Genomic DNA, 13894 nt, shown 5'->3' with positions numbered 1-13894 from the left:
AGGGATGGAGAACTGGGAATGGACAATAAGAGATTGAAATGAGACCGGTGGCTTCTACCTAAAAGAAAAAAAAGCAAGGAAATTGTGATACATTAGTCAGCTTGTTGAATTTGGAAATGTTACCAGTTAATCGAAAAAAGTAAAGAGTATTGCTGACTAAAGAGACATGTCGAAGCTTTTCATCTTGCATTCATCAGGGCACTTCACAAGAATCCCAGTATCACGGGAAATCAATAATTTATATTGTATAAGAAGAGAATGCTGATTGGTTGGCTAGTGGACTCTGATAGAGACGTTGCCATGGAGAAGGCATTAGCACACAACTGCCAGGCATTGTTTGAAATTTAATCCAGGCAGCTTGGTTGGTCAAGGCATTGCTTGGGTAATGAATTACACGCAAATGCACTGCACCGTGAGCCTTACTGACAATCTTAAATTGATTAGAAGCACACTAATTAAGCACACTATTAAGCTAATGTTGTTCAATTGTGGAATCATATTTAATGTTGGACACTGTTTTGAACTTTGCAAGCTTGAACTAGTTGGATACTGTCAGTACCTTGCCTGTTGTGAACAGCAGCTGGGATATGCTGATTTATTGCAATTTATCAGTCATTGGGACATAAGGCCGACATACCGAGCACTAAAATTCATTTGCCACATTACTCATTTGTGTGATCGGCAGAATGTCTTTTTGGACTGAAGGCGGCATCCTATTAGAACATAGAACATAGAACAGTACAGCACAGAACAGGCCCTTCGGCCCTCGATGTTGTGCCGAGCAATGATCACCCTACTTAAACCCACGTAACCCAACAATCCCCCCATTAACCTTACACTACGGGCAATTTAGCATGGCCAATCCACCTAACCCGCACATCTTTGGACTGTGGGAGGAAACCGGAGCACCCGGAGGAAACCCACGCACACACGGGGAGGACGTGCAGACTCCACACAGACAGTGACCCAGCCGGGAATTGAACCTGGGACCCTGGAGCTGTGAAGCATTGATGCTAACCACCATGCTACCGTGAGGCCCCCAATACAAGAGTATTGTGGTGAATACTCTTGTTGCTACTGCATAGTGGCAGCGTCAATCAGCTAGCTTCACCTGTCGCTCACACTTTTGTGATACCTTGCCCATCCAGGATAATCTGAGATCGACTGGGCACTTTTCAGAGCCTAAAGCGATGGCCTCGTGCCCCTTCATAAGTATGCATGATCTAAAACGCAAAATGATCTGATCCACAAAATAAAAAGCTTCAACCTGTCTTTTTTTTTTCAGCACTTTGCATGTTCTGAGGTAAAGGTTGTGTGTTCAGAACAAAAACTTAATGTCAGACTGAAGCAACTGTACTATCAGACGTCTTGGACACCGCTGTTGGCTGCTTTACTTAAGCATGTGGTTCCCTTTCACTGGTACTGGCCTTTATGTAAATAAATTTAGAGTACCCAATCCATTTTTTTCCAATTAAGGGTCAATTTAGCGTGACCAATCCACCTACCCTGCACATCTTTGGGTTGTGGGAGCGAAACCCACGCAAACACTGGGAGACTGCAAACTCCACACGGACAGTGACCCGGGCTGGGATCGACCCCAGGTGAGGCAGCAGTGCTAACCACTGCACCACTCTGCCTCCTGGTTTCTGGTATCTTAAACAATGAATTTCCCACCTTCCCAGTGACATTAAATCTTTAAGGAATAGTGTTACTGCTCTGAACTCACCTTGTACTTGCAGGAAATTCCTGGAAGGAAAGCACAGTGGCTTATTGATAGAGTCACGTTAACTGCTAACTGGTTTAACAGGAGCAGAATCCAGCCAGATTGTCATTCTTTTATCATTGTCAGGTGAGAGTCCTGGAAATCTCTGTACAACACACAGAAGCACCTTCACCACAAGCACTTTGGTTAACGAAGATACCTGAGCAATGCCTTCTGAGAATGAGCAAGGAAATTAGAGTGCATGGTTAAAGATGTCTTGCTACAATTGTCCAGGGTTTTGGTGAGACTACAGCTGGAATACTGTTCTAGTCTCCACATTTAAGAAAGGATATACTCACATTAGAGGTGGTACAGTGAAGATTCACTGGATTGGTACCTGCGCTGAGGGGTTTCTCTATAATGAGAGGCTGAGTAAATTGGATTGATATTCTCTGGAGTTTAGTAGAATGCGAGGCGATCCTATTGAAATATACCCAATTCTGAAGGGGTTTGATAGGGTGGATGAAGAGAGATTGTTTCCGCTGGTCGCGAAATCTTAAATAAGGCACAGTCTCAGGATAAGGCGCTGATTGTTTAGAACTGAGGTGAGGAAAAATTACTTGGGTTACGAATCTTTGGAATTCTTTACCCCAAAAGGTTGTGGATGCTCCACCTTTGAATATATTTAAGGCTGGGATTAGACCAGGTTTGAGGGATGTGGGGAGCATTTACGAAATGACTCCAATCAGGCCAGATTGTAATGAATGGCGAAAGAGGTTCCTACGAACCAGAGATGTTTTATCAGAAGAGTGTAATTCTGTGCTAAGTTGAATGAATGATCAATGTTTCAGATTTGCAGTCCTACTATGTTTGGTGTATTATATTCCTTGCCTTTTCCTCCAAGATAGCCAGATGTTTAAAACAGTGAGAGGAGAGCCGGGAGTTTCAGTGTTTATAACAGCGAGAGGAGAGCCGGGAGTTTGAGTTTAAAACAGCGAGAGGAGAGCCGAGAGTTTCAGTGTTTAAAACAGCGAGAGGAGAGCCGGGAGTTTCAGTGTTTAAAACAGTGAGAGGAGAGCCGAGAGTTTCAGTGTTTAAAACAGCGAGAGGAGAGCCGGGAGTTTCAGTGTTTAAAACAGCGAGAGGAGAGCCGGGAGTTTCAGTGTTTAAAACAGCGAGAGGAGAGCCGGGGGTTTCAGTGTTTAAAACAGCGAGAGAAGAGCCGGGAGTTTCGGTGTTTAAAACAGCGAGAGGAGAGCCGGGAGTTTCAGTGTTTAAAACAGCGAGAGGAGAGCCGGGAGTTTCAGTGTTTAAAAACAGTGAGAAGAGCCGGGTATTTCCACAGTTTGATATGGTGAGATGAGAGGGCGGCATGGTAACACAGTGGTTAGCACAGTTGTTTCACCGCTCCAGGGTCCCAGGTTCGATTCCCGGCTTGGGTCACTGTCTGTGCGGAGTGTGCATGGATTTCCTCAGAGTGCTCTGGTTTGCTCCCACAGTCCACAAAGACGTGCAGGTTAGGTGGATTGGCCATGCTAAATTGCCGTTGGTGTCCAAAAAGGTGAGGTTGGGTTACTGGGTTGTGGGATATGGTGGAGGTGTGGATTGGGCCGGTGCAGACTCGATGGGCTAACTGGCCTCCTTCTGCACTGAAAATTCTATGATATAATATGTAATGTTGACAAAGGATACGAACATAAGTTTGAATCAAAACAAATTTATTTTACACTACTAACTTTGATTAGGTTTGCACATTTTACTGAGTAACAGATAATAAACTAGTAATACTGAATCTGTAGTACAGTGATCAATATTCAATCTAACTGTTAAACTACACTACGACTTTACCTTGTGCTATATCTCTACATTCAATTCTCTCTCTGCTCTCATCATGTTCTCTTCAGCTTCTCCCAGAATTCCTAGAGAAGCTGTCTTGTATACAGTGAATTACTAACGCCATCTAGTGTTTGATTTAAGCATAGTTTCAGAGGTTAACCCTTTACCACACTGGCACTATACATATCATTACAGGATGCGGATTTCTATAACCACCTGCAACACTATATTCCTGCGTTCCTGTAATTGTAAAATAAATTGGAATTGGAATCCTCTATCAGCTCACCCCTCATCAGGTTGCACCTGAAACTGTAATTGTAATAGCATCTACAGCCTCAGCAAGCCCCATGCACTTTACAGCCAGTGAAGGGAAGATTGGGAGCGAGCAGCGTTTTACTATGTCTGGATGAATAAAGCTCTCCATGCTCCCGGAGTCGACCACGCAAGGCGTTTCGTGTGTCTACTTCAATGCGAGGAGCATCAGGAATAAGGTTGGTGAGCTTGAAGCATGGATTGAACATAGAACAGTACAGCACAGAACAGGCCCTTCGGCCCTCGATGTTGTGCCGAGCAATGATCACCGTACTCAAACCCACGCATCCACCCTATACCCGTACCCCAACAACCCCCCCCATAACCTTACTTTTTAGGACACTACGGGCAATTTAGCATGGCCAATCCACCTAACCCTCACATCTTTGGACTGTGGGAGGAAACCGGAGCACCCGGAGGAAACCCACACACACACGGGGAGGACGTGCAGACTCCGCACAGACAGTGACCCAGCCGGGAATTGAACCTGGGACCCTGGAGCTGTGAAGCATTTATGCTAACCACCATGCTACCGTGCTGCCTTGGTACCTGGAACTACGATGTGGCCATTACTGATACGTGGATAGAACAGGGACAGGAATGGTTGTTGGAGGTTCCGGGGTTGAGATGTTTCAGTAAGAGTAGGGAAGGTGGTAAAAGAGGTGGAGGAGTAGCATTATTAATCAAGGATGAAATGAAAATTGCTTATTGTCACGAGTAGGCTTCAATGAAGTTACTGTGAAAAGCCCCTAGTCGCCACATTCCGGCGCCTGTCCGGGGAGGCTGGTACGGGAAACGAACCGTGCTGCTGGCCTGCCTGGGTCCGCTTTAAAAGCCAGCAATTTAGCCCAGTGAGCTAAACCAGCCCCTGGTTAGTAGAATGGCTGCAGAAAGGCAGTTTGAGGGGGATCTGCCTATCGAGGTAGTGTGGGCTGAAGTTAGAAATAGGAAAGGAGCGGTCACTTTGTTAGAAGGTTTCTATAGGCCCCCAAACAGTAACAGAGATGTGGAGGAAAAGATTGCAATGCAGATTTTGGGTAGGTGCGGTAGTCACAGGGTAGTTGTCGTGGGTGACTTTAACTTTCCAAATATTGATTGGAAGCACTATAATTCGAATAGTTTGGATGGAGCTGTTTTTATCCAGTGTGTGCAGGTGGATTTCCTCACACAATATGTGGATAGACCTACAAGAGGCCGGGCCACATTGGATTTGGTACTGGGTAATGAACTGGGCCAAGTGTTTGATTTGGTTGTGGGAGAGCGACCACAATTTGGTGACTTTCACTATAGCAATTGAGAGGGATGGGAACATACGGCAGGGCAAGGTTTATAACTGGGGGAAGGGTAATTATGATGCGATTAGGCAAGAATTGGGGAGCATAAGATGGAAACAGGAACTGTCAGGGATAGGCACAATTGAGATGCGGAGCTTGTTCAAAGAGCAAATAATGCGTGTCCTTGATATGTATGTCCCTGTCAGGCAGGGAGGAAATGGCCATGGGAGGGAACCATGGTTTACAAGAGAGGTTGAATGTCTTGTCAAGAGGAAGAAGGGGCTTATGTAAGGATGAGAAAACAAGGTTCAGTTAGGGCACTTGAGGGATACAAGATCGCTAGGAAAGAGCTCAAGAAAGGGCTTAGGGAGCTAGGAGGGGGCATGAGAAGTCCTTGGCGGATAGGAGCAAGGAAAACCCCAAGGCTTTTTACACTTATGTGAGGAATAAAAGAATGACCAAGGTGAAGTTAGAGCTGGTCAAGGACAGCAGTGGGAACGTGTGCATGGAGTCTGAAGATATAGGAGAGGCCCTAAATGAATACTTTTCTTCAGTGTTCACAAAGGAGAGGGGCCCTGTTGTTGAGGAGGGCAGTGCGATACAGGCTGGTAGGCTGGAGGAGGTAGATATTCCAAGGAAGATGTGTTAGAAATTTTGAGAAGGCTGAGGATAGATAAGTCCCCTGGGCCTGATGGGATATTCTTTGGGAGGCGAGGGATGAGATTGCAGAGCATTTGGCTTTGATCTTTATGTCCTCACTGTCTACAGAAATAGTGCCAGAAGACTGGAGAGAGGCGAATGTTGTCCCCTTGTTCCAGAAAGGGAATAGGTATAACCCTGGGAATTATAGGCCGGTTAGTCTCACTTCGGTCATAGGTAAATTATTGGAAAGGGTCCTGAGGGATAGGATTGATGATCATTTGGAAAGATACAACTTAATCCAGGATAGTCAGCACGGATTTGTGAGGGATAAGTCTTGCCTCACAAGTTTGATTGTATTCTTTGAGAAGGTAACTAAGTACATAGATGAAGGTAGAGCAGTTGATGTCGAATACATGGATTTTCGTAAGGCGTTTGATAAGGTCCCCAATGGTCGGCTCATGCAGAAAATAAGGAGGTATGGCATAGGGGGAAATTTGGCCAATTGGATCAGTAACTGGCTATCACATAGAAGACAGAGGGTGGTGGTAGATGGTAAATTTTCATCCTGGAGCCCAGTCACCAGCAGTGTACCACAGGGATCAGTGCTGGGTCCTCTGCTATTTGTGATCATTATCAATGACTTGGATGATGGAGTTGAAGGTTGGGTTAGTAAATTTGCTGATGACACCAAGATTGGTGGAGTAGTGGATAATGTGGAGGGCTATTGTAGGCTGCAAAGAGACATTGATAGGATGCAGAGCTTGGCTGAAAATGGCAGATGGAGCTTAACCCTGATAAGTGCGAGGTGATTCATTTTGGAAGGACAAATTTGAATGCGGATTACAGGGTTAATGACAGGGTTCTGAAGAATGTGGAGGAGCAGAGAGATCTCGGAGTTCATGTCCATAGATTTCTGAAAGTTGCCACCCAAGTGGATAGAGCCATGAAGAAAGCCTATAGAAGAAAGCCATTTATTAACAGGGGCATTGAGTTTAAGAGCCGTGAGGTTATGCTGCAACTGTACAAGACTTTGGTTAGACCACATTTGGAGTATTGTGCGCAGTTCTGGTCACCTCATTATAGGAAGGATGTGGAAGCATTGGAAAGGGTGCAAAGGAGAATTACCAGGATGCTGCCTGGATTGGAGGGTAGGTCTTATGAGGAAAGGTTGAGCGAGCTAGGGATTTTCTCATTGGAGCGAAGGAGGATGAGAGGTGACTTAATTGAGGTGTATAAGATGATGAGAGGGATAGATAGAGTGGACGTTCAGCAAATTTTTCCTCGGATGGATGTAGCTGTTACAATGGGACATAACTATAAGGTTCATGGTGGAAGATATAGGAGGGATGGCAGAGGTAGGTTCTTTACCCAGAGAGTGGGTGGGGCGTGGAACGCACTCCCAGCTATGGTAGTGGAGTCGGACACTTTAGGAACTTTCAAGCGGTGATTGGATAGGCATATGGAGTGCACTAGAATGATTGGGAGTAGGTTGATTTGATCTTAGTTTCAGACTAGTTCGGCACAACATCATGGGCAGAAGGGCCTGTACTGTGCTGTACAGTTCTATCTTCTTCTAAACTCCAGCGAGTATCAGCTTAAACTGTTCAATCTCTCCTCAAATGTCAACCCTTTCATCCCTGGAATCAATCTGGTGAACCTCCTCTGAACTGCCTCCAATACCACCACATCCTTCCTCAAATAAGGAGACCAAAACTGGACACAATACTCCAGTTATGGTCTCACCAATACCCTATACAATTACAACAACATTTCTCTACTTTTATACTCCAGTCCTTTTGCAATAATGCTAACATTCCATTTGCCTTTGATTAGTACATGCTGCACCTGCAAACCAACCTTCTGCGATTCATGAACAAAGACACCCAGATCCCTCTACCCAGAAACATTTTGAATCTGCTTTCCATTTCGATAATAATAGGCCTTTCTACTTTTTTGGCCAAAATGATAACCTCTCACTTTAAACTCCATCTGCCAAATTTTAAGCCCATTACTTACATTAGTTACATTAGGGCAGCATGGTAGCATAGTGGTTAGCATCAATGCTTCACAGCTCCAGGGTCCCAGGTTCGATTCCCGGCTGGGTCACTGTCTGTGTGGAGTCTGCACGTCCTCCCCGTGTGTGCGTGGGTTTCCTCCGGGTGCTCCGGTTTCCTCCCACAGTCCAAAGATGTGCGGGGTTAGGTGGATTGGCCATGCTAAATTGCCCGTAGTGTCCTAAAAAGTAAGGTTAAGGGGGGGTTGTTGGGTTATGGGTATAGGGTGGATACGTGAGTTTGAGTAGGGTGATCATTGCTCGGCACAACATCGAGGGCTGAAGGGCCTGTTCTGTGCTGTACTGTTCTAAAATCTAAATTCTACTTATCGCTATCCGTCTGTAAACTCTTTATCTCCTGTTCACTGCTTGTTTTCCCACTTATTTTAGTATCATCTGCAGGTTTTGCTATGTTACACTCTGTCCCTGCTTGCAGATCATTTATACAGATTGTAAACAGTTGAGGTCCGAGGACAGACCCCTGTGGCACCCCGCTAGTTACAGTTCACCAACCAGGCATTTATCCCAACCCTCTGCTTTCTGTCATTCGGCCAATCCTCAGTCCAAACTAATTCTCTTCCCCAGTCCCATGTGATCTCACCTTCTGGGTCAGTCTTTAATGCGGCACTTTTATGTGTCAAACGCCTTGTGAAAGTCTAGATATACCACATCCACAGGTTCCCCGTTATCCACCTTGCTGGTTACGTCCTCAAAGAATTCGAGCAAGTTTGTCAAGCATGACTTACTCTTCATTAAACCATGCTGACACTGGTGGATTGGGCTTTGACTTTCCAAATATTCAGTCATCTCCTTCTCAATGATTGATTCCAGCAACTTCCACACCACAGAGTTCAGGCTAACTGGCCTATACATTTTGCTTCTCTCCCTTTTTGAATAGGGGCGTCACACTCACATTTTTCCAATACAACAGGACCGTTCTAGAATCCAGGGAATTTTGAAATATCATAACCAATGCATTCAATATATTTGCTGCCACCCCTGCTGTGGCACAGTGGTTAGCATTGCAGCCTTACAATGACTTCTGGTGGCGATGGTCTGCCGAGCAGACGCACATCAGGTGGCTCCCTTCTCAATTGAAATGAAAAATGAAATTGTTTATTGTCACAAGTAGGCTTCAAATGATGTTACTGTGAAAAGCCCCTAGTCGCCACATTCTGGCGCCTGTTCGGGGAGGCTGGTATGGGAATTGAACCATGTTGCTGGCCTGCCTTGGTCTGCTTTCAAAGCCAGTGAGCCCAGTGTGCTAAACCAGCCCCAATTGCACCCAGAACAGCGAAATGTTTTGAGCTTTTCGCCCCAAAAGCCGCGTAAAACTCCCCCAACCTAAAAGGCACGAATATCAACGCACAGAAGGAAGATGGTGGCAAACGGCAGTTCGAAGAGCCAGCGAGAAGGCAGAAAGTGGGGGAAAGGGGCAGGAGCAAAGGGCAGATGGACCAGCGGCCCCATGAGGCGTGACGGAGGCCCAGGCGAACCAGGAGAGGGGAAGGTCGGGTCTGTGTGTGCGTGCGTGTGCGCGTGTCCCACCCCCCCACAGTGGGCCACATGGAGGAGCATCTTAAAGGAACTGACCATCATGAAGGAAGCAATCAAATTGGAGTTCCAGGTGGTAGTGAAGGAGGTGGTGACAGAAGCGATGGCCTGGCACGGAAGGACGAGATGGTCCTGGACCTGGAGAAGGCGACAACACACCAGAGCGATAGGATCATGGCAGTGGTGAAGAAGCTGGGCAATCTAGTTGGGAGGGAAAACTTTCCAAACCCCCTCGAGCTGGACAGGGCACATAGGTCACCACCAGGATAGTCACCTGGAACGTAAGGGGACTTAACGGTCCAGTGAAAAGGTCCAGAGTCCTCGCCCACCTGCGAAGCAGGACATTGTCCATCTACAGGAGACACACTTGAGGAAGGACAGACTGCTGGTAAGGAAAGGATTGGTGGGACAGATGTGCCATTCATGTTACCAGATGAGGGCAAAGGGAGTAGCCAAACTGATCAGCAAGAGAACGAGATTTACAGAGACCAGGACGGTTACGGACCCCGAGGGACGGTATGTCATGGTCAGCAGTGTCCTGGAAAGGGCACCAGTGGTGCTGGTAAATGTGTAGGCTATCAACTGGGATGACACAGAATTTTCGACCATGGCGGAAATCCTCAACATTGACACACACCAACTGACTATGGGGGGGGGGGGTGTGACTTTAACTGCGCACAGGATCCACTGACCGACCGATCAAACCCCAGTACAGGAAAAAAGACAGGCAAGGCTCAAGAACTGGGAGCATTCATGGAGCAGATGGGGTGGTAGACCTGTGGAGATTACTGACCAGTAGCGCAACTCCGCCACCCCTTTTACATCCTCCTCTATCCCGCCTGAAACATCTAAATCCTGGAAAGTTTAGCTGCCAATCTGTACTTCCCTCAACCAGGTCCCTGTAATGTCAACAACATCATAGTTCCAAGTACTAATCCAAGCTCTAGGTTCATCTGCCTTACCCGTAATACTTCTTGCATTAAAACATATGCACTTCAGGCCACCAGTCCCGCTGTTTTCAGCAACATCTCCCTGTCTGCTCTTTCTCAGAGCCATACTGGCCCTATTCCCTAGTTCTCCCTCACTTTTTTTCACCTTGAATGAGTAGATTGGGAAACTGGAAAGTTAAAAAAGAAAAGAGCAAGGAAAAGGAAAGGAAGACGAGGGGGGGAGCAATACCCCCACCCCCAGCCACAGGAGTGACACAGCCGAAGCCGACGGGGGAGAAAAGGGAGGCAAGGAGGGGCAGGCTGGTGAAAGGCAGGGACGACTACACGCTGAGTGGGATGGCGACAGACTATGTAGAAAAATTTAAGGGAAGGAAAGGACAAATCTTTCTGTATTGTACAGTAAATGAAAATGAATGGCTATGTATCTAATTTTTGAAAAATCAATAAAAAGATCTTTTTAAAAAAGCACTGCAGCCTCAGTGTCAGGGTCTCGGGTTCAATTCCGGCCTTGTGTGACTATCTGTGTGGAGTTTGCATGTTCTCCCCGTGTTTGCGTAGATTTTGTCCGGGTGGTGCTCTGGTTTCCTCCCACAGTCCAGGGATGTGCAGGTTAGGTGGGGTTACGAGAATAGTGTGGGGGAGTGGGCCTGGGTAGGATGCTCTTTCAGAGAGTTGGTGAAGACTCGATGGGCTGAATAGCCTCCTTCTGCACTGTTGGGATTCTAAGGGATACCCTAAGTGCAGGCCTTCAGATCGCAGAGACTTATCTGCCTTTAATCCCATTGGTTTATTCAATACCTTCTCCCAAGTGATGGTTATTGCACCAAGTTCCTCTGCATTAACTGCAGCTTTTGGAATTTTTAATTTTGAAATGATTAAGATGTATAAAATTATGAGGGGCATAGAGAGAGTAGACAGGAACAAACAGTTCCCCTTGGTGGAGAAATCAATGACCAGGGGGTATAGATTTAAGGTAAGGGCAGGAGGTTTAGAGGGGATATGAGGAAAAACATTATCACCCAGAGGGTGGTGGGAGTCTGGAACTCACACTGTCTGAAAGGGTGGTGAAGGCAGAGACCCTTACTGGGGCCGGTTTAGCACAGGGCTAAATCGCTGGCTTTGAAAACAGACCAAGGCAGGCCAGCAGCACGGTTCAATTCCCGTACCAGCCTCCCCGAACAGGCGCCGGAATGTGGCGACTAGGGGCTTTTCATAGTAACTTAATTTGAAGCCTACTTGTGACAATAAGCGATTTTCATTTCATTTCATTTCTTAACATTTAAGGCGTATTTAGATATGCACTTGTGATGCCGAGATATACTATGGGTCAAGTGCTGGAAAATGGAATTAGAATGTTTAGGTTGTTTTTGAATGGCGCAGATGTGATAGGCTGAAGGGCCTTTTTTGTACTGTGGACCTGTATGACTCTATTTTTGCCTCTTTTTGCCAGGTAAATCTTACCTTTAAACAACTGGGCAAGCGTTTGGAGCACAAAGGCATTCGAATTGAGTTTGTTGGGCAAATTGGTAAGTTGTTGACCAGTTCCTATCTAAATTCGTATTTTCTGTAGTTGGATTTCACAGGTGAATGGTCACTACAGAGATGTCAATGTGGCTGACAGCGTGATGTAACTGTGTCCAGGCCCCCTCTACTCAAAGACCACATTGTCAGGTAGCTGTAGTGAAGAAAGAGTCTCCCTGCAGTGTTGCACCCAGCAATAATGCCTCACTCCTCCTGTTGAACCAGAACAAACCTGTGAGTACGGCTAGGCCAGAATTTGTTGCCTATTCCTAATTGTCCTTGTTATGGGCCAGGGTTTAGAGAACCCCAAAGTGTATGATAGAGTTCACCTGACCCACAAATTTTAATAGATTATGGTATGTATTTTCTCAAATCCCCTCGGAACCTCCTGCCCCCCACTCTAAAACTATGCCCCCTCATGATTGACCCTTCAACCAAGGTGAAGAGCTGCTTCTGATAACCTGTCCAATCTCCTCATAATCTTATACACCTCAATCATATATCCTTTCTCTGCTAAAAGAAAACATCCAAGCCTATCCAGTCTCTCCTTCTGGCTCAGATGCTCCATCCCAGACAACATCCTGGTGAATCTCCTCTGTACCCCCCTACAGTGCAATCGCCTCCTTACCATGGGGAGGTGACCAGAACTGCAGACAGTACTCAGCTGTGACTTAAACAATATAACCTCCCTGCTCTTGTGTCACGACTGGTAAAGGCAAGGTCCCATATGCCTTCTTAAGTAGTCTATTCACTAGCTTTGGCATCTTCAGGGATCTGTGAACAAGTACCCCAAGATCCATCTGTTCCTCTGATCAGTTTCAGATCCATCTCAATAAGTTTCCTTGGATTCCATGTACTTCAGCCTTCTCAATTAGTCTCCTATGTGGGAACGTGTCAAAGGCTTTGCTAAAATCCATATAAACTACAACAACTTTCTTCGTCCACATACTTGGGCACTATTATGGGCCAGGGTTTAGAGAACACCAAAGTATATCATGGAGTTCACCTGACCCACAACTTTTAATAGATTTTGGTTATGGGGAGCACAAGGGCCCACTTTACAGGTGTGATGCAACAGAGATCTAAAGTATTTTAAAACAAAAACAATATTTATTCTATGAATCCAGTTAACATTTTATAAACACACAGTAAACATCTTATCAATTACTAACACTGATACCTCCCCCCAAAAATACAATACTCTATAGGTAACCCTTAGTAACTTTCCTAACAACATCCATAAGTCAAAGACCATTTTAAACAAAAATTTGCATTCCTTTCAGAAACAGGTATTACTTTGAAATCATCAAGTGATCTCGAGACATTATTTAGCCTGCAGAGAGAGAGGCCAGAATAATCTCCTTGGTTTGAATGCAGCTCTCCGACTGAAAAAGAAACTAAAACTCAGAGCCAAAAACAGCTTCCAGCTCAAAACGAAAGTAAAAAGCAGAGTCAGAGCCAGCTCCACCCACACAATGACATCACTACAGCCACTTGAGAAGACAAAACATTTCTTAAAGTGACAGCACTTTATCAAAAAATTCTGTCAAATTTATTAAACATGACCTCCCTCTGACAAAGCCATGCTGACTATCCCTAAGCAACCCTGTGCCTTTCCAAATTGAAATTAATTCTCCTTCAGTATTTTCTCCAATAGTTTCCCTACCACAGACGTGAGACTCACCGGTCTGTAATTCCTTGGGTTTTTCTCCAGCACCCTTCTTAAAAAGTGGAACAACATTAGCTATTCTCCAGTCCTCTGGCACTTTCCCTGTGGCCAGAGAGGAGTTAAAAACTTGTGTCAGAGCCACTGCAATTTCCTGCTCCACCTCCCAAAGCAGCCAGGGATGGAATTCACCCGGGCTTAGGGATTTGTCTATTTTTCAGCCCGTCAAAGCCTCCCAATACCTCCTTCCTCCCTATGTCAAACTGCTCAAAGTCCTCATTGTTCCATTTCCTGAATTCTGTACCTATGTAGTCCTTCTCCTGAGTGAAGACCGATGAGAAGTATCAATTTAACACTCTAGCAATGTCCTGTGGCTTCACACAG

At 45.8% G+C, this 13894-nt stretch overlaps 1 protein-coding gene across 6 annotated transcripts in view; it reads left to right on the top strand.

Annotated features, from left to right (window-relative positions):
- The window catches only part of vps26a (VPS26, retromer complex component A), a 102910-nt gene that overhangs the window by 38833 nt on the left and 50183 nt on the right, over positions 1–13894 (top strand). For all 6 annotated transcript variants that reach the window (XM_038821940.1, XM_038821939.1, XM_038821934.1 and 3 more), the window contains exon 3: positions 11774–11849. In XM_038821940.1, the coding sequence (XP_038677868.1) occupies positions 11774–11849 (76 nt within the window). The remainder of the gene's footprint in view (positions 1–11773; positions 11850–13894) is intronic.

The sequence above is a fragment of the Scyliorhinus canicula genome, chromosome 16 (genome assembly GCF_902713615.1).
Source record: "Scyliorhinus canicula chromosome 16, sScyCan1.1, whole genome shotgun sequence".
NCBI classification, from domain to species: Eukaryota; Metazoa; Chordata; class Chondrichthyes; order Carcharhiniformes; family Scyliorhinidae; genus Scyliorhinus; species Scyliorhinus canicula.
Note: the sequence above shows the minus strand (reverse complement) of the source record. Positions and strands in the feature narration are given on the sequence as shown.